This window comes from Heloderma suspectum, chromosome 1, assembly GCF_057233095.1.
Source record: "Heloderma suspectum isolate Gila_16-S chromosome 1, 16-S_ref, whole genome shotgun sequence".
Lineage (NCBI taxonomy): Eukaryota > Metazoa > Chordata > Lepidosauria > Squamata > Helodermatidae > Heloderma > Heloderma suspectum.
Genome location: NC_139458.1, coordinates 387,759,528 through 387,779,659, shown reverse-complemented (window position 1 = coordinate 387,779,659; position 20,132 = coordinate 387,759,528). Strand labels below are relative to the sequence as shown.

The window sequence follows — 20,132 nt, the reverse complement described above, 5'->3', positions numbered from 1 at the left end:
AAGGAGCGCCTCCAGCAACACCAGACAGGCCGCTTAACAAGATCAGCCTCGGATGGCCTTCTCTCTGTCCCATCACCCAGGACAGCTAGACTGGTGGGGACGAGGGAGAGGGCCTTTTCTGTGGTGGCCCCCACTCTGTGGAACTCCCTCCCTAGGGAACTCCTCCATGCCCCCTCTTTAATGAGCTTCCGTTGTGCATTAAAAACGTGGTTGTTCAGGCAGGCATTTGGGGCGGGTTAGGGTATTTTAGAAAATGTTTTTACTGTAGAATTTTATTGTTTTAAACTGTTTTATTGTACGCTGTACATCGCCCAGAGTGGCTGGGTGACCAGCCAGATGGGCAATTAATAAATTTAATAATAAAATTAAAAAATACCATAATGGGAGCAAACACAGGGTTGTATTCAGTGTTAGTCCTACTTAGATTAGTTCCATTGAAATGAATGGGACTTAAGTTAGAACTAACATTGGATATAGCCAATTGGACACAACCCACCCATGCTGAATGCTGGTTACACTTTGTACACTGAACATAAGAGCTATGCTGGAGCAGACCAAAAGATCTGGATCAGCATTTTGTTCCCACAGTGCCCCTGGGAAGCCCACAAGCAGAACATGAGTGCAATAGCACCTGCCCACTCCCTTGCTGCAAGCAACAGTGTCTAACTCTGCTCTTGACACAACCAGTCTAATTTTTATCCTCTTATACACACAATGAGTCTGTTACATAGAGAGGACACGACTGTAGGTCTCCCAGAGCCAAGCCCAGCTCCCTTTCCACACCAATTCTCATGCATCCCCAAGGGTCATGCAAAAAGTTATCCCGCAGATGAAAAGGGCTATGTTTTATCTAGTCCCAGGTTTCCTTCCATTGAACTCAGCATGCCAAAAAGTGAGAGATCTTACACTGTAGGGTTTGTGGATGGTTTAGTGGAATCACTGCCTATTTTAAGAGAGAAAGAAAGATAGAGGGAGTTATTCAGTAAAAGATTAAAGAAGTTTAAATAGATGTTCTGGGCAACTGTGTGTATGTTTAAACCTTGTATGCCTTGTTCACATATAAAGTGGAGGTGGGGCCTACTCTTTACAGAAAAAGGAGCATTCGGCCTTTTTCAGCAAAACCTGCCCCCACCGACACAGCTTTCCTCACTGCACTCTTTAGCCACACTGCAGCTTTTGTGAACAGATGGATGTTGGAATATGTTACACTGACGGAACCAAAGAGTATACTTATAAATGAAAAGAGGCAAAGGTTGTGTGTTCTTTGATATCAGACTATGACACACTCACCCCTACACGCAACACACACACAATATTATGTGTGTGAACATTCCCTGCCTAATCAGAAGGCTTTTGGAGGTGTTTTTCAGAGCACAGTTCAGCACTGCTCTGGACAAACAGGTGCAATTGTGGTGCAGGGAACTGCTTATCTGCACACTGGCAGAAGCTAACAGTTTGCCACAGGGTACCCCCACACTATACTGCTCCTGTTTAAAGAGGAACTATTTGTTGCCCAATCACTCCTCCCATGTCAGCCAAAGTGGAGGCCCTTGATTCAAAATTAAAGTAGCCTGTGGGCCAGGCTTGTGGATCTACTTGTAGTGTAGTGAAGTAGGGGGAGAATGAACTACCAATCACCCTGTTGAAATATTTATCAAGGAAAAGAGAATTCAGAGTACATCAGAATTAACGTCCATCGGACTTTTTGCACGGATTAACCACTTACTCTAAAGGGAAGTGGAAATGTATGCCCCATTGTCGGCACAAGCTGTGACGTTTCTGCCAGCTGCCTTAATAATTCGTATGGTGTACACGTAATAGTCTGTTTATGATTGGCTGATAACAGTTATGGGATTAGACAGGAAGTTTCTGCTATTTATCTCCTTAGCAGCAGAAGCATAAAACCATTCTGTGACATTCCAAAGTCTTGGAAGTATCAAGTGTTGCTGCAAACTCTGCTATGTGGGCTGTATCCCCTGAATATTTATTTGTTGGAAAGAAGCACATGCTTTATAGTGTCCATCCACTGAACATTGTGGATGCTTTGGCAACCACAAATACTTGGTATTCTAAAACATTTTGTTCCTTACAAATTTTTGTGCTAGGATGAAGCAAAAACAGAGGTTTGATATCACGGGACCATCTACCACAAAGGACATTTCACAAGCTGTGGGTTTTAGGTTTTAAAAAAAGTTTATTTGCTTCAATAATAACTTTTATTTGTGCAGTTCTTAATTCTTTGTTTGTGGCTCATGTGCAAAATACTGAAAATGCATCTTTCAAGGTTATCAGTTTCTGATTTTTTGCTTAGCTAGTCGTTTGGGCTTTTGTCTGTCTTTTCCCAGAAAGATCAAGCCTGTTGAAACTGGCTTGTTAATTTACTGTGCACCAGATGTAGCACAGCCTAATCCTTGAGGTTTGCCCAGGAATGTGCTGGTTCTCTATTCTCCCTAATACTTCTAATGAAAGAAATGCAGAATATCAAATTTAAGGCCTGTGGAAGCCAAACCTAAGGTTGTGTGTTTCTAAATGGTTTCCAATGTGAAGGGAAATTGTTGCTACATCACCAAGTTCCATGGCAGTTTATGCAGTTGCCCAGCAAAAAAGACAGGTCCCTGCTCTCAAGGACTATACAGTCTTGGAGCCAGACTAGATGTGCAGGACAGCAGTGTGCATGTTAAACATGTGCTCGCCTCTTTCACATATAAAATGTAGGTGGGGCTTAGTCTTAACAGAAAAGGGGGCATGCAGAGGAGGAAAGCGAAATCTCCCCACCCACCTACCTTTCCTCACTGCACTCTAGCTGTAAGCATTTTTCTCCTGCTGAGCTGGGGGAAAACCTACTTAAAAGCAGTGGAGCACGGCAATGAAAGGTGAGGAAAGGGCTGGATTTTGCTCCCGCATGTGTTCCTCTTTGTGTGTGCGATTCCTGCTTTATATATGAATGGATAACCCCATATAGACACTGTATTTACTTAATTTATTCTCTAGTTTTATGACAGAGTTGAAAACAAATGTTGAAATTGTGGTTAAAAATATGCGTTTGTTCTGCATGTCTAGTTTGGCCCTAAATTTTGAGAGTGGGGAAGATAGGAAGGAAGAGACGAAGAGAGCCAGGTGTGAATGTCAGCCATGCAGTTATCTGTACTTAAGCTTGGTTAGAGCTGGATTGTAGATTAAAGGTCTAAGCCTGAAAAGCTTTGTGGAAAAAAGGCGAGTTTGAAGAAGGGGGCATCACATATGTCACCATTCCCCAAACTGGTGCCCTCCAGCTGTGTTGGACTACAGCTCCCATCAGCCCCATTGACCATGTTGGTTGGGGATTCTGGGACTTGTAGTCCAACATATATAGAGGGCGCCATTTGGGGAAGGCTGTCATACGTATTCAGGATGCAAGTAATAAGATACAGCAAGAAAGAGTGGAGGAGTTTGTTTATAGAAACAGGAGACCTTCAAGCCAGAAGAGAAGCAGTGCTAGTCATCAGCAGCCAGAACATTAGTCCTGTAGCAACCTAAAGACTGGTTATGACATAAGTTTCTGTGACCTAGAGTTCATTTCACTAGCTGCTTGAAGCGTTATCCTCAGTTGACAAGTATATATATATACATGGGTTTGGGGGTGGGAAGAGAATTATAAACAGTGGGGTCAAATGGCAAGGAAACGTAAAATGTACAGACTGTAACAATTCAATTAAAGCTTAAATGTATGCAAAATAAGCACCGTGGCCGTTCACAGAGCACAACTGGTAATAACACAGTCTGCCTAGCATTGCTGAATTAATAACCACCTGTAGTGGGACAGGAAACCATTGACCTGATTCGTACAGTCAAACAGCCCACAGTGAGCTGCTGGTGTGTGTTGACCAGCATTTTGCATATTCAACCCCTGACTGTGGGTTGTCGTGCTGTGCAAACCCAGCTGGCGAGGGTTAAACAGGGGCAAGGAGTTTGTGCTGAATGTGGGAAAGCTAGTGCAGGAATTTGAAGAGGGGTTTTGTATGGCCAGAGTTCTGAGAGAAGTGAATTGTTTTTCCAGCAGAATTCTGGAAAGAGATGAGAGGCCTGTAGTGTGACAAGGGCAGGCTGTCTTAATCACAGATGACCTGTATAGCTTTATGGCGGTTTTTCATACCACTAATGCAGGGGTGCAGAACTTCTTTCAGCCTGAGGGTCAAATTCCATTTCAGGGAATCTGGGTTGGGGGGCTGCATTCTAGTGATGGGTGGGGCTGAAGGCAGAAGAGTCAGGGCCCCAAATACCAGCATATTTTAGTTTAACACTCCTACTGCCAGTAACTAAGACTTAAGAGAGGCATTTCAACCTTTTACAATGGGGGGGGGGGTTGGAGGTACCTGCACAAAAGTCAGGAAACCATCCAACCATCAGTGTTTGGGGGAATGGGGATGGGCCAGAGGAAGGGGTGTGGCTATCTGGGGAACCCAGGAGGGGCTGACGTTGACCCACAGGAGGGTTGGGTTTGACCCCTGGGTCTCAGGTTTTGCACCCTTACACTAAGAAAACCCAGGGCCAGTTCAGACATAAAGCTTGCAGTCTAATAAGCTATGGCTTATTAAGCCATGCCCATGTGTTCTTCCTCCTTTATCCCACAACGGAATTCAACACTTTTGGGGAATATTTAACCACAGTTTGCCATTCCATATGAACCAGGAAACTGTGGCTTAATCTGAGACTACAAACCAGGATGTGCTCCTGTTCTTATATCCTGGTTTATAAACAGCAATTAAGCCACAGTTTCCTGGTTCAGATATAATCACAAACTGTGGTTTAATAATCCCTGGTAGTATAGAATTCCACTCTGAGAGAAAAGAGGAGGAGGAAACACACAGGCATAAGGCTTGTTCTTGGTTTAATAAACCATGGCTTTTTATACTGAAATTGTTCCATCTGAACCAACCCTTAGACTGCTGTTCAGAGGCAGAACGTAGCAATGGTTGAGGTACAGGTGAGTTACCTGGAGTGGCATAGGTGCTCCCATGATCCTCTGCTAATGTCTGTGTCTTCCACATATGTGGTTAGGAGACAGCTATACCTCAGTGATGTTGTCCCTGTGTCACCAGGGTGGTATGTAAAGACACACCCTGCCCTAACCAGATAGGCACATACGTGGAAGATATAGATCTTACTTGGAAGAGTTGGGAGCAACCATGGAAGTTTTGGCAATCATGCCACTCCAAGTGATAGCTAAAACTGGGCCTAAGAGGCAAATGAAATATCCCCCAAATGGGTGGTGAGCCAACAGCTGAGAGAACCGGGGTAGGACTGGAGGGCATATTGCCATTTTTACATTGTTCCACGGAGGCACTAGAGACATATCTGGTCATGTTTCTCAAGGTTCGGCAATTCAAATATTTACACAGACGAGTGAGCAGAGCAAAACAAGGAGTTAGTTTGAGTGTAGGTTGTACCAGGGTTGCATATCTTTGAGTTACTGAAGTAATTTGTGCACATTCTGTTTATGCCCTTGGTGTTACACTGATGGTATTGCATTACCTGTGATGCTGTGTTACAATGACAGTATTGTATTATCTGTGCAACTTGTGTAGATTAAGGACATAAACAATTTGGATATATTTTATTTTAAGTATTTGCTCTTCTCCCTGTAAATGTTTTATGTCTTTCACAAAATGGAGTGGGGGAAATCTCTCTTGCTTGGTTCTGGGTAGACAACTATTAAAAATATCCTTCTTGGCCTCCTGCTATTGTGTTTTATTTCTCTTTTTTAAAAGCAGCCATTACTTATTTCCTCCAATTGTAACAGGGTTGTTGTTTTTTAATAATTTTATTGGAGGGAGGAACTTTCAAACATAGCCAAGTAGCTTTATATTTAATTTCACAATTGACAGTTGGTAGTACATGTTAACTTCTGGCGCGTAATATCTGTCTAGTGTCTGCTACCTTTGCAGTGAAGTGGCTCCCAGCCTGTTTCCTGGTGTCCTGATTTCCCCCCTTTTCCTCAGTTGTTGCATACAGCTGGAGGCAGATCTTTGCAGAAGACAGATGCTGTGGAAACTGCTAAAGACATCAGTGTTTTGATAAATCCACAACCACCGTTGTGTATGCCATAGAAGCAGGGCCAGACAAGTAACGGTCAAGTGCTTAAAGAAACACCCAGTCTTCTGTGCCGGGGTATCCCTGTAATCACTGGTGTAGTGGTAACTTTTGAAGTGTAGGTGCCCGTCATGACAGTCCCCATAGCCTTTAGGGTACAAAAATCAGGCTCATATACATTATTGGAACATAGGAAGCTGCATTATACTGAGTCAGACCGTTGGTCCCCCTAGCCCAGTATTGTTGATAATGGGCCGGTTTGCACATGCAAGTAACCCGCTGTGGGTTATGTAAGCCATGGTGGGCTGTGATGCAGGCAGCCATTTTCAATATTCAAGCTGTGACCACAGCTTGACATGTCATCCAAGCCCGGTGAGGATGGCTTGTTGGCATGGTTAACAAACCACCCAGAACCCATGGGCTGTTTTAGGGTTGTGGGTGGTTTGTTAACCATGCCAACAACCCTCTCTTGCCGGGCTCAAACACCACGACAAGCCATGGTTGTGCCTTGAATATTCAGAGGTCGCCCGGCATGTGCCACAACCCACTGTGGGTTAAATAAGCCATGATGGGCTGCGATGATTGTGTAAACTGGGTCACTGATTTGCAGTGGTCAGAATTCTTTCCTGGCCCTAGCTGCAGATGCCAGGGACTTTCTGCATGCAAAGCATGTGCTCTACCATTGAGCTATGGCCCTTTTGTGGGTCTTTGTAAAGCAAATGGGTCTTAATTACCCATTCAAGGCCAAGCCATCCTCAAAATACTTTGCATTACAATAGCTGACAATGACATATTATTGCTGATAAAATCCAATTTCCCACCAGTTACGGTGAGGATTGCCACTAAGCTCAGAGGGAATAGGGAGGTGGCAGATGACATTGTCGGCCTTGCTAATCAAAAAGTCCTGGCACTTTGGCCCTATGAGCTCCGGCTCCACTACACTACTGTTTGTAATCCATAAAATCAGCAGGGAGTGCTGCATATGTATTTGTTTATGTTTTGTATCCTGCCCTTCCTCCAAGAAGCTCATTGCGGTATTGTTGCATGCTCCCCTTTTCTGAGCAGTGAGGCATGCCAGGGTCTGTGCCACACGGGTTTAATTTCCTTTGGATGAGAGCGTACTAGAGTTGGTTTGTAATATTATGTTTATTTGTAAACATACAAGGTTAGCTTAAGCGGATCTACAAGACAGATACCTGGAGAATCTGTCTTGTAGTGTGTTCTCCCATTTCCAGCTCACACAAGACAGAAGCTGGCTTAAATTGGATTGGCTCAGAAATGAGCCAAGCTATTCCTCTCTCGCACTCCCCAAAAATGGGAAATAGCTCCATTAATTTTGAAACCAATCTGTATTCGTTAACTTTTCCTGATGTTTTTCCAATGTTTTGCATAGTGGGCTGTTTGAGGCAAGAGGGAACCCAAGCAATGGTTTTCCCAGAGGCAGCTCTTCAAAGTAGCCCCTTAGGCAAAGCAACAGAGAAACTGATCTCCCTTGAACGACTGAAGCTCATAAAGGGGCTGTTTGAGAGTCCCCATTATAGGCAGAATACACTGTTCACCACACATTACGTTACATTGGGTTAGTTTTTTTTAAACACACCAAAAAATATAGCATGTTAATGTATTTAAAATAGGGATGTGTGAACTCAACCCCGTCTGGGTTCTCTGGATGCCCACCCACCCCCTGCCCCTGCTCGCCAGTCCCTGGACCACACTCGAGCTCCTCCCATGCTCAGCAAGCAGCCTGCACTCACCCCAGCAGCCTTGTCAAGCTCCACGGTTGCCATTTTTTTGGTAAAATAAAATGGTGATTACAAAAATGTGCATGTCTTTGTATGTGCGAAAATGTGCATTTTGTGAATGCACACACTCATGTGTGAAATGCACATTTTTGCGAAGGTGCATATTTGTGTGTGCGCAAAAATTTTTTTTTTTAAATGTGCATTTTTGCGTGTGTGCAAATATGCACATTTTGCGATCGCCATTTTATTTCTCAAAAGATGGCGACCGTGAAGCTCCACAAGGCCACCGGGGCAGGGGCTCGGCGAGCAGGGCTCAGGGATGCTGGCAGGGATGGTTCCACCAGATTCCCAGACTGAATCAGCTGCCTGCACCTTCCCTAATTTAAAACAACAACAACCACTAAATAAAAAGCTCAGATTGACTGTACCTCTGCATACACTTGGTGGCAAACCCAGATTTGTTTCTGTTGAATGTGTGAAACAGCTCTCAAGCCATTATTTGTACAGATCTTTATAATAGTTATTATGTGTCAGGAGGTCGCCCCTGCCGCCTTCTGAAATCCTCAGGTAGCCAGAATCAACACGCAGACAATAGGGCTCTTTTCCAAGGCTTTATTCCCATTCAACCTAATGATGCTTACAGATGCTAATTGCTTGATCCTACGAGTGAGACTTAAGAGAGCTGCCTACTCAGCGGTTCTAACCTTAGGAATCAGTTGATCTCCGTTTGGAGGGGAAGGCGGGAAACCTCTGTACTTATGGGCTAGGAGGAGAGAGTCCACCCTTTTCCCGTGGGGCATCAGGGCGCCGCTGTTGCCGTCGTGCCAAGTGGGCTGAGCGCCTCCTCTCAGCACCTGCCATCTCCTGCTTGATGCTGCGCTGGCACCTAGCATCCAGAAACTGCTATTGCGCCTCCCTCTCCCTGCCAGGGTCACTATCACTCTCAGGAATGTGTACCGGGAGGGGCTTTCCCCCTGGCTGCGCCTCTGAACAGCGCGTGGGTTCCTCTCCTGCAGTTTCTATCTCTTCCTCAGAATCAGAAATGCTTTGGGGCTCTCTGGGCTCCGATCCAACCCTGACATCATGTTATTTTTCACTCCAGTGCTCTGAATCTGGTCATTCAGTATTATACCTCATTTGTGAAAATAATAATAAAATGAAAGGTGAGAGGTTGACCTGTGCTCCCAAAGTGATTGCTCTGCTTCTCACTATATGTATGTATGTATTATGTATTTGTTCCATTATAGCCCACCTTTTCCTCCAAGGAACCCAAGGTGGTGTACATGATCCTCCTCTCCATTTTATCCTTGCAACAACCCTGTGAGATAGGTTGGGCTGAGAGTCGGTGACCAGCCGAAAAACACCTATTGAGCTTCATGGCCAAGTTGGGACTTGAACCTGGGCCTCCCCAGTCCCAATCCAACACTCTAACCTCTGCCCTGCCCTGCCCTGCCCTGCCTATATGCCATCTCTCGCTCTCTTTGACAATAGCAAAGATTACATACTTGCTTCACAGCACTGGTGCTCTTGAACAACTTATTCAGTGTTTTAAATTGTGTTAATGGATGCTATCTGACTGGGTTTTGTTTGTTTACAAATCTGGCTTTAATGTTTTCTCCAAGGCAGAAATTCTAACAGGAATTGCAGTTGGTAATGCTGAAGACGCTGGACGTGTGGGACTGATCTTGTTAGAGAGAGGCTGTAAGACTGCCATTGTAACCTTGGGCCCAGACGGTTGTGTGATGGTCTCCACAAAGGAACCTGTCCCAAAACATGTCCCAGCTAAGAAGGTCACCGCTGTGGACACCACGGTAAGTGCTTGTGATTTAAGAGTTTTACTGTGGAGGAAGATTATTTGAGCACCAAAACCCCAGAGTAATCAGCCAGATCTTTGGGCAAGATTTATTGCATGCCAGCAAGCTGTCATCTTCCAGCCTGTTGTGCAGTGAATATCAGTTCACCCAAGGTTTATAGGCTGGTGTTCTGTAGCAAGACCAGAGCAGTATGTACTGATGATATCATTGTATCCTCCTTCGCCCTTCTGTCTCTTTGGTATTGCAGCAAAAAGTATTAGCAATAATTCTGTTGCTGCTTGTGCAAGATGGCGACATAATCCTTCAGCACCATCACCTCAAACACCCCTGTACTTTTTGTGGTGGAAGAATGGAGACGCCCAACAATTCTATCTTCAGACTCCCCCAAATTGAATGACTGATTCTGTCCACACATGCCTGAACTGTTTGTACTGGCAAAAGCCTTTACTTTGTAGAGCTTAAGTAGTATCAGGTGCTCAAATTCCACAGGGCATAGTTAAAAGGCAGAAGCGGCATGCCATGCCAAATTAATTTTGTCGCAATTTGTAAGGTCAGTGACCTGCATCTTTCATATTCAGGGTTAGGGTTCTCCTCCCTCCTCTTCTTTTCCTGTTTATAATCAAGCACTGACTGAACCCTCCTTCGATGGAATGTCAGGATTATTAGTTCAGCAGCAATGGCCATCAAGAAAGGCAACAGTTAAGGTCCTGATAGCAGTTTTCTTTTACCCACATTAACAAGAGCTAGGACATTTTGTACTCACCATGCTGTCTGATGTAAATCCAGAGTAGTCTTGGTGATGTTGCTGAGAGTACTGTCTGTACAAACTATACATTTTAACTGCCTGATGTCATGAAACGTAATGTGTGTTTCTCCTGCAGCAACTGTGACATCCCCCCCACCCCCGCTTTTGTGAAAGGAAAACACTGCACTGTTATCTACCTAAACCAGAATAGCTGGTTCAATTCAGGGGAAAGCAAAGTCTTCCAGAAGAAAACAAATTTGTGTTCATGCTATTTGCCTGTGCACATTGCTGTTGTGACTGGACTGAATACTTTTTGCACATCCCAAAATAGCAGACCGTGGATCTGTATAGAAATAGTGGAGATCTGTATATGCACATCAAGGTTTCTGAGAGTTTTCCTCACAGACACTGTCCCCTCCCAAACCTGAAATAGCAGGCCCTGAATCTGTACACACATAGGTTTGCGTTCTGTGTATACACCCTAATTTTTCCTTCTCTAGGGTAGTTGCTGTCATGTTCCTTCTGATATTTTCCCTCCAGTTTCCCTTCAGACTGCTCTCCTGCTAAATCCTCAAACTGAATTTTGAGCAGTTGGAGCAGGGTGATATCAGAAGCGGTATGATATCAGAAGCAGTGTGTGATATAGTGGTGACCTCCAGATGTGTTGGACATCTACACCCGTCAACCCAAGCCAATGATCAGGAATGCTAGGAGTTAATAGTCCAAAACATCTGGAGGATGCCAGAGTGGGAAAGGCTGTCTAAGAGACACTTCCTTCTTCACTTAGTCCAGGGCACCAACTACACAGAGATGCTTTATGATGCAATTCCATTTAAAACTGGATTTTCATGAATTCGAATTTGCTCCTACCGTGGCACATTAGGGATGTACGAAACACCTTATTCCGTGCCGGGGCATCCGCGGTGGGGGGGAGGCGCTCCGTCCGTCCCCCCGGAATCCTCCCTGGCTGGCTCCGCTCCGTGGTGGCTCCATGGAGCCTCCAGCCAGGGCCAGCCACAGCCGGAGTTCCGGCTGTGGCCGGGCTGCTGCGGCTGCAAATGGCGGCCATCGTAGTGGCCGCCATTTGCATCCTTGCAGGCAGTGTGATTTACGTAGCCCATCACGGCAAAGAGCAGGGACGCAAATGGTGGCCGCTATGCCATTTGCGCCCGTGCTGTTTGCCATGATAGGCTACCATCACAGTAAAGGTAGCCACACAAATGGCGTAGCGGCTGCCATTTGCATCCCTGCTCTTTGCTGTGATAGGCTATGGAAATACTTACATAGCCTATCACGGCTGCCTTCAAGGACGCAAATGGCAGCTGCTATGATGGCTACCATTTGCGGCCGCAGCAGCCCGGCAGCGGCCAGCCGGGAGATCAGCCACCACCGGAGCCACTGCGCTGCCACATCTGCCCCAGGTAAGCTCCGACCTGGGAGGATTCCGTGAGGTGGCAGGGGGTCGGAGGCCATTCCGCCACAGATTCTGGGGGGTCGAATTCTAAAGAATCTGGCCTCACTGAAGTCCGTGGCGGAATTCTCTGACGTCCCTGTGGCACATGTAGCCAGTAAAGCAGTGTATACATTTTTTTATAACCCGCTTTCATGGGGCAAACAGCACCTGAAGCTGCATTCGTTTGGGGTTGGGTGGACGGAGTCCTGCGAGTAGAACAGAATGTCATCAACTGTGTAGGTGTGGTGCAGCGAATAAGCAGAGGCGTACCTCCTGCCCCTCTCTCTGCTCCTGTGCTCAGTGAAGAGCACTTGAAGGCAATGAGTTACTTCCGAGTAGACATGTTTAGCCCACTCCTCTCCTCGTGTCCATCCTTCCTCAGCGGAACCAATGGTAACTTGGGGGCAATCACCTTTTAAACTCATTAAACTTACGTGCAGCTTCACTGGTCCAGAGATTTAAAACAACAGGCAAAGGAATTCTCCTGACCCCTCTCTCTGCTCTCATACTCAATAAAGTACAATTGAAGGTAATGAGTTACTTCCAAGTAGGCCTGTTTAGCCCATTCCTCACCTCGCGTCCACCCTTCCATGATACAATTTTCCCTTCCGCCAATCGGCGCTGCTCCCCAGAGCCCATGCTGAAGCCACTTGAAGTTACACAGACTCCCAAACCTCACTGAAGCTACCACAACGGGAAAATCCATCGCAAAATAACTTTTCAAAAAAGCAGTTTTTACAGCATGAAAACCGACGCTTCCTGCAGAGAGGGGCATGTGTCATGTGCCACGATCGCCTGTGAGGCGCAGTAGAAATGGGGTAAATCCCCCGTGTAGATGAGGCCCAGATAGAGCATTGAAAATCAGGTTCCTGCCCATGACTCAGACTGAACTCAGCTGATCAGTGTAAAAGTGCTGATATTTGATTTTGTGAATGAAAGTGCCCATTATTTTGCTGAGCAATATACTACTTTATGACTGCTGTTTGTTTTTTGTAAAGTGATACTTCTTTCACACTCTTCAGTCCTTGTGGATTGTCTCTTTGTGGTTAGCTGAAGAGTTTTCATTAAAAGGTTTTTACTGATTAGGTAACAATGGATTGCTTTTGTGAAATTATTGTACATGTTAGTGATCCAGTCAAAGTAATAGAATCCCTTGCCATATTGGCACATGTTCAAGAAAGTCATTTTAAATGCCTTTTTGATTAATAATAATCTATGATCATGTAACTGGTTGCCCCTTTTTTTTGTTTTACTTACAAGGAAAGCCATTAAAATAGTTTCACAAATATAAAACCAATCTAATCGTACACATACTGTTCATTGGCGAAATACCTCGTCAGTTGTTTTGGGGCCTGAAAAAAGCCTGTTCTGTTCTGTTCTGTCTGCCGCTTAGCATTGCTGATTTGAGTCTCCTTCAGCACTCATCTGTCATATAGGAACGTAAGGAGAGCCTGCCTGGATCAGACCAAGGCTCCATCTGGTCAATAATACTATTTGTGACAGTGGCCAACTAGATGTCTCCAGGAAGCCCATAAGCTGAGGGTGTTGAACCTTAGGCCTGTGGGCCAAATCCAGCCTGCCTAGCGTCCTAATCTGGCTCTCTGGGGTTCTCCAGATGGCCATGCCCTCTTCCCCTGGCCCACCCCCTTTCCCCAATTGCCAGTCGTTTGGCGTTTGCATACTTTTCCCCCATTCTAAAAGGTTAAATTTCCTCTCCCAAGTCTTAGTTACTGGCAGTAAAAGCTTTAACCTCAAATATCCTGGTGTTTTTTGTATTTTGGCTCTACCTCTTTTGCCTGGCCCCCACCCACCATTGGAACGCAGCCCCCAAGAGCTTCTCCGAAATGGAATTTGGCCCTTGTGCTAAAGAGGTTCAACACCCATGCCATAACAGATAATGAAGGCAATTGCTCTCTTCTGCTGCTCCCCTCCACAGCATCTGGTATTACAGTAGGCGCAAGCTGTCTTGCTGCCTGAAGCAAGAGACAAGTTGCACTGCCGCCACCAAACACCCTCCCTCCCACCACGGTGCACCCTTATCCCCCCCTTTAACTTTGTTGCTGTGCGGCTGGAGAAAGTGGCCTCCTGGGTCTCGTGAGACGTGGCCAGGCTCCCATGGGATCCCGCCAAACAACCCCGCCAAACTCCCGCAAGACACAACCAAGCTCTTGGGGGTGTCATGAGACCAGTTCTTCTGGCTGCACAGCTCTTGCTGAGAGCAAAAGACAGCCAGCAGGTGCTCTGGACAGCCCCGCCGGCTGCTCTCTCGCTGTAGCAAATGCCTTGCTGGGAGAGTGGCTGGCGGCGCTCTCGGGGGCACCCACTGGAGAAGGCAGTGGCGGCGGCAGCAGCAGGCCCTTCTGAATGGGGCAGGAGGTGAGCGAAACAATTTGCCGTTCCACTGACTCCGTCAACTGATGTGGGCACATGAGCCCGTGTAATGATAGGGCCAGTCCTGTCTGGTATGAAGAAATATACAATCTGTAAGTGGCAGTTTACAAGGGCACAGTGCTCTCTGTGGGGCCCTCTCACTAAGTGCCCACCTCCTCACCATTGTTGCCACTGCTTATTCACTTGCCTCTGGCCCCACTTTGCACCATCTCCCAGAGGGAGAGGACAAGGCATGCCGGAGCTAACACTTCTCCATGCTCCTTATTGCTTGTTTGCTCAGAGAGGGTAGGTGAACAGGCAACAACATTAAGGAGAAGGTAGAGCAGGGCCTGGAGATTCCAGGGATTGGTAGTGAACCCCCTACTGGGGCATGGCCCTCAGCAGGTGCCCGTCAATACCAACCCCTGCTGCTGTTCCTGCTGCCTCTCGGTGTGGAGGGTTCCAGTTAGCTATGAAGGCTAATAGTTGTTAGCAACGACAACAAAAAGTCTCATAGCACCTTAAAGACTGACAAAGCCTACTGGGGTTTTAAGATCTTTGGGGAAAGCCTTCTCTCAGTACAGCCGCCATCAGAGGTATGTTGAGTGGGGAGACAAGAGAAGGCCTTTTCAGTAGTCGCTCCTAAGGGACGCTAGGTTGGCCCCCTCTCTGTTGTCCTTCTGCCAGTAGGCAAATACATTTTTATTCAGGCAGGCCTTTGGCATGTAAGCTGGACTTGCTGCTGAAGGGGATGCTGTTCTATGTGGATGGTGCTGTTTATTTTTCAATTGTTGTGTTCTTAATGTATTTGTTTTTATGTTATGCTTTAGTTAAGATTTTGTTTTTAATCTGGATTTTATTATCATTAGCCACCTTGAGAGCACCACTTTTGGTGGGAAGGCAGGATCCAAATTAATTAATTAAATAAATAATAAAGTAAATAAATAAATGACATAAGAACAAAAAAGAGAAGGGCTGAATCAGACCAAAGGCCTATCTAATCCAGCATTCCGTTCACGCAGTGGCCAACCAGATTCCTCTGGGAAGCCTGCAAGCAGGACATGAGCATGATTTAACACCCACTCATTCTCTAGCAACTGGTATAGATACTGCTTCTGAAAGAAGAGATAATATATAGCCATCATTACTAGTAGGCATAGATAGCCTAATCCTTCATGAATTTGTCTAATCCCCTTTGAAAGCCATCCTATCACATCTTGTGGTAGTGATTTCTAGGGATGGACGGACTCACCCCAGTCCACCTTGCGTTCCACTCACCGGATGCCCGCCTGCCACCCACCCCCTTTTTTTGCTGCGTGAGCCACTGGATGGTCCATGAGTGCCCATCAAGCAGTGCGCAGCCACCCAATCCCTCAGTGAGCTGCCATTTTGCGTAAAAATGGCGGCTTGTTCTTTTACGTAAAGGACCTTTTATGCAAATGGCAGCCGTAAAGCGGCCATTTAAGCAACATTACAAGGCCCTTTACGTAAAAGAATGAGCTGCCATTTTTATGCAAAATGGTGGAACAGTGGGGACCCCCATGCTTGCCTGACTCAGCGCTCGCTGGGTTCAGCATGCGTGGTGGTCCGTGGACGAGTCTGGGAGGCCGAGCAGGGGAGAGAGTCCACCCGACTCCACCCACCTCTCAGACTCCTGCAACATCCCTGGTGAATTCCACAGTTTGACTATGCACTGTGTGAAGAAGTACTTCCTTTTATCTGTCCTCAGTCTCCCAACATTCAGCTTCATTAGGTGACCTGGGTTTTAGTGTTTTAGTGGGTAGGAAGACGTTTTTATCCCTGTTTCTCCACAGCATAATTTTATACATCATGTCCTCTCTTACTCGCCTTATTCTAAGCTAAACCGCTTAGAATGTGAGCACCTTCAGTTGACTGTGCCTGTTCAAGAGGGTGACAAACAAACCACACCTTTGCATCCCAAGCCACAATGTGTGCAGTGCCAGGGGATGCTTGTTCTTTTGCTAGAAATCTTATCAGGAATGCTAAAGAGCATAGATTCTATGTTCTCCACACCCTTAGCAGTACTGATTGCAAAACAGGGATCCCCCTATTGACTGGGATAAATTGTAAAAAAAAATTGCTGCTGTTTTAAAAAAGATTCTGAAAGTTATGCATCTGTAATTTACATTTCTGCAGTGCTTGTTATGAAGGATGTTTTACACAACAAGATTCTGTAAAGCCCATCAGTCAATACTGTTCCCATTAAAACAACAAGTAGTAACAAGTTGTTGTCAGGGGTGGAGGGGAATCCTCTTTTGTTGGTCTCATCATCACTGCTTTATAGGCACATAGATACAGGGTGGTGATAAAAAGGTACATTTGTTAAGTATATATGAAAAGCTAACAGCTGGACATGTTTACTCAAAAGTAAGTCCCATTAAGCTCACTGGGGCTTATGCCGTAATGAGTGTGCTTAGGGTACACTGTATGGCTGCAATCCAGTATCCACTTATGTGGGACTAAGCCCCATTAAACTCAGTGGGACTTACATTTGAGTAAACATGCTTAGGATTGCACTTTCATTTTCTGATGACATGTGTATAAGATTGCATGGTAGGTTGCCATCCTATGCACATTTCCTAGAGAGTAAATCATACTGAAATCAATGAGGCTTATTTCTGAGTGAACATGCATAGGATTGTGCTGCATCTCTAGTAGTTACAATTTAAAATAAAATTAATTCAAATAGTAGGAAAGTTCCTCTGCGAACTAGCATGTCTGTTTCATTGACACCCCGCCCCCTCCACTTTACTCATTTCTAGAAGAGACTACTTTTTTCCCTTACTTAAAATAACAGCTAATACACAGGGGTGTATTTAAGTAGGCTTAGAAGATAATGGTCTTCTAGAGATAAAACCTCCAGCTTTTCACCTGCTCTGTTGCGCGAGCCAGAGTGTTGCAACAAGCACAAAATGTCTCCTGTCTAATTGCCTTCCGTCTGAGGCTCTGGGGGTTACCTGCAAATAGGTCATGGATGATGTCAGAGTACTGTATTGTCTGACAATTGCTCGCGATGTGGGTGTAATCCCCCCCTCCTTTTTATAACAAGATGGAAGAGGTGAGCTCTTTGTTACATTAAGAATGTATCGACATGCATTTCACCATATTAATAGCTAAGCGGGTCATCTTTTGCTTATTTGTTTCTTGCTGCCCTGCTCTGCTGAAGTGGATAAAAGAAACTGTACAGTAGAACAAGAGTAAATACACAGACCGCATCTCCAGGTGACAGTTTCTTACATTCTCTATCAGGTGTTTTTACTGAAAACTTTTCTGTTGCAAAAAAGGCCTTTTCAGTTGTAGAATAGCTTCCCAAGAGAGGTTCATCATTCACCCCAGCCCTACCTACTTTTAAATGGGCTTTTAAGATTATTTTATTCCAGCAGGCATTTTTTTTCCAAATGAGCCTTTGTTATGTTATTAATCTGCTGATGATGATAAGGTTTTTATGAAGTTGTTCTGTTTTACTGTTGTTTGTTTTGCTTTCAACTTCCTTGTGACATTTTTAGTGTAAGGTGCCTTGAGTTTGATTAATATCATAGAAAGGCGGGATATAAATCTCCAAATATGTAAATAAACTGGAACTGAGTGAAATAAATAAACTGAAACCAAGTGGGTACCTGGAAAAATCAGGTCTCTTCTGGTCTGAGGGTGGGGGCGGACTCATAATGTGGGTCTTGCTGTGGAGGTAACACGACCTACACTGGGCCTCCAACTGTTACCACCACCTGTGCCAAACTGGTGCCTGGGTGTGTCTGGACATTTTGGCCTTGACTGGGTGACCCCAGTGGGCTGTTTCAAACTCATTGTTGTTGTTTTTTATACTACTTAAAATTCTATTTCTCCATCCCAGGAATGTCCCTCAACACCACCCAACTTCTCCTCAAACTCTTCTCTGCTCTTTGGGTATGACTTGAATGTATCTCCAAATTCTGGATGAGACCCAAGCCAGGAAAGTGCTAGTGGAATAAAATGGAAGCATATAAGTAAATCCACGGGGGGGGGGGGGACCATTTTTTAAAAAAAAGCCATTCTTTGTTTCCTGACTTTGTGGCCTAACGGCTATGACTCAGGGGGGTATAAATACTGAATCCAATCCAGTGACTAATTACTCAAAATTCTGTGCATCAGCAGAAGTGGAACCTGTGGTCAACTCTAATACTATCAAATGCCTTTGCTGTTCAATAATATCCTTCGATGCTTGCTATCCAGTATGCAGTTTTCCCAAAGAAAGGGTGATTTTTGTTTCAGTTAACTTCTTGAACTATGAAAAAAGCAGCTGCTAGTAAAATGAAGCAGTTGGCAGACCAAGCGTCTGAGGGAGACTTCTGCAATTCTCTGCACGGAGGGTGGTTAACCTTTTCCTATCCATAGCTGTTTGCCTCAGAGTGAAAAATGGCATTGACCACAATGTAAGGGGCCTGTTAACAGTGGCAGCTATTATCAGGCAAGCAGTTGGGCTCTAATTGTGGTTAATTGTACACCAGCCTGGTGAGGTGGAGGGTATTATTGTAAAAAATTATGCCCCAGTTAGTGATAGTATAATAGCTCCCTTTATTTTTCATGCAGCCAAAATAACCCTGTGACTTAGCCTTCTGCTTTCTCGCCTACAAATATGCAGTCCAATGAATTTTTGTAGTACAAAGAGCCATAGAGAATAAATTAACCCACCAGCTGCTCCAATCAGCAACAATTAAATTTTATTTAACACTGCATCTATTATTTCCTAAAGTTCAGCTTGGCTGTGAAAGTCGCATGACTTGAAATCATTCTCTCCGACTTGACTCACTTTATAGTAGACAGAGGTCTCTTAGGTCATCCCAGCTTCTGATCCTGAAACGGATGCTTAGGGCCTTTCCAGATGATCCTTTCCCCTCAAACAATAAACATAAACTGGTTACTCCTTTGTGGTAGGGGATCCAGATGTCTTTCCTCTAGGGAGTGCCTCTGTTGCAGGGATAGCGTATTTGTCACAAGGAAAGTGGCCTTACAGTAGCACTTCATTTGAGATAGAGTGTCATGTGGTTTGTGAGTGTTGCTACTGCTGCTGGTACTGCGGTGCCTTAGTCAGAGAAAGCAGCGAAACCATGCAGCCTGAAACCTGCAGGTAACTTGGGCCTGGGCTCAAAAACATAACCATGCATGCAGACTCCCAGACAGTTATCAGTCTGTTTCCCACCTCCCATTCTTAGGGAAAGTTTCTGAGCAAGTGATGCCCTCATGGCTTTTAAGATCAACTGAGAGCGCTTGCTTGACTGTAGCATCCATTAGCCAAGTTTTGTACAGCAAAGGTATGCGGAGAAGCTCCTTCATTGGGTGCCCTATCATTGATCCTTATCCTGCCTGTTCGCCAAATAACTACCCTGCTTTAGCAATGCTATTGGCTCCTTCGCTTCCATGATGACATTGGGAGACTCTTAATGTTGCCTGGGGGCTAGCTCAAGGATAGCGTTAAGAATAAAGTCCTTTTTCAAAATGTTCTGGAAAGGGCCAAAATTACTAGTCAGGCTCAGCACATGCAGATGGTTTTTAGCAGGGTGAAAGATGCTGGAGTCAATCTGTATAGCGGGAATTCCTGCAGAAGAGGAGCCAGATGAGAATGAGTAATAGTCACATGCCTTTGCAGTAGTGTGTAGGTGCTCCTTGTCATGCACCAGGGCTGTTCTAGGCACTGCACCAACAGATTTTTTAAATAAAGGGGGGGGGCAGGAGGGAACCTTTCTCTGCTTCTATTTCCTAACAGTCCTGTACTGTGTATTTGAGGATTGCAAGCACTTTACAAACCTTAGGGCATAAGGCTACCCTTGGAGATCAGAAAGCATCATTATCCCTAATTTGCAGAAAGGAAAAAATGAGGCATCGGGAGGTGCACAGATTTTTTAAAGATCATCTCCACATAATGAAGCAAAGGTTGCGCTTTG

General features: G+C 45.2%; 1 protein-coding gene across 4 annotated transcripts in view; it reads left to right on the top strand.

Annotated features, from left to right (window-relative positions):
- Positions 1 to 20,132, top strand: part of RBKS (ribokinase) — an 83,730-nt gene that overhangs the window by 53,083 nt on the left and 10,515 nt on the right. For 3 of the 4 annotated variants that reach the window (XM_084828576.1, XM_084828574.1, XM_084828577.1), the window contains one exon: positions 9,434 to 9,622. In XM_084828576.1, coding sequence (XP_084684702.1) covers positions 9,434 to 9,622 — 189 coding nt within the window. The remainder of the gene's footprint in view (positions 1 to 9,433; positions 9,623 to 20,132) is intronic. The other variant, XM_084828575.1, reaches the window with a different exon arrangement.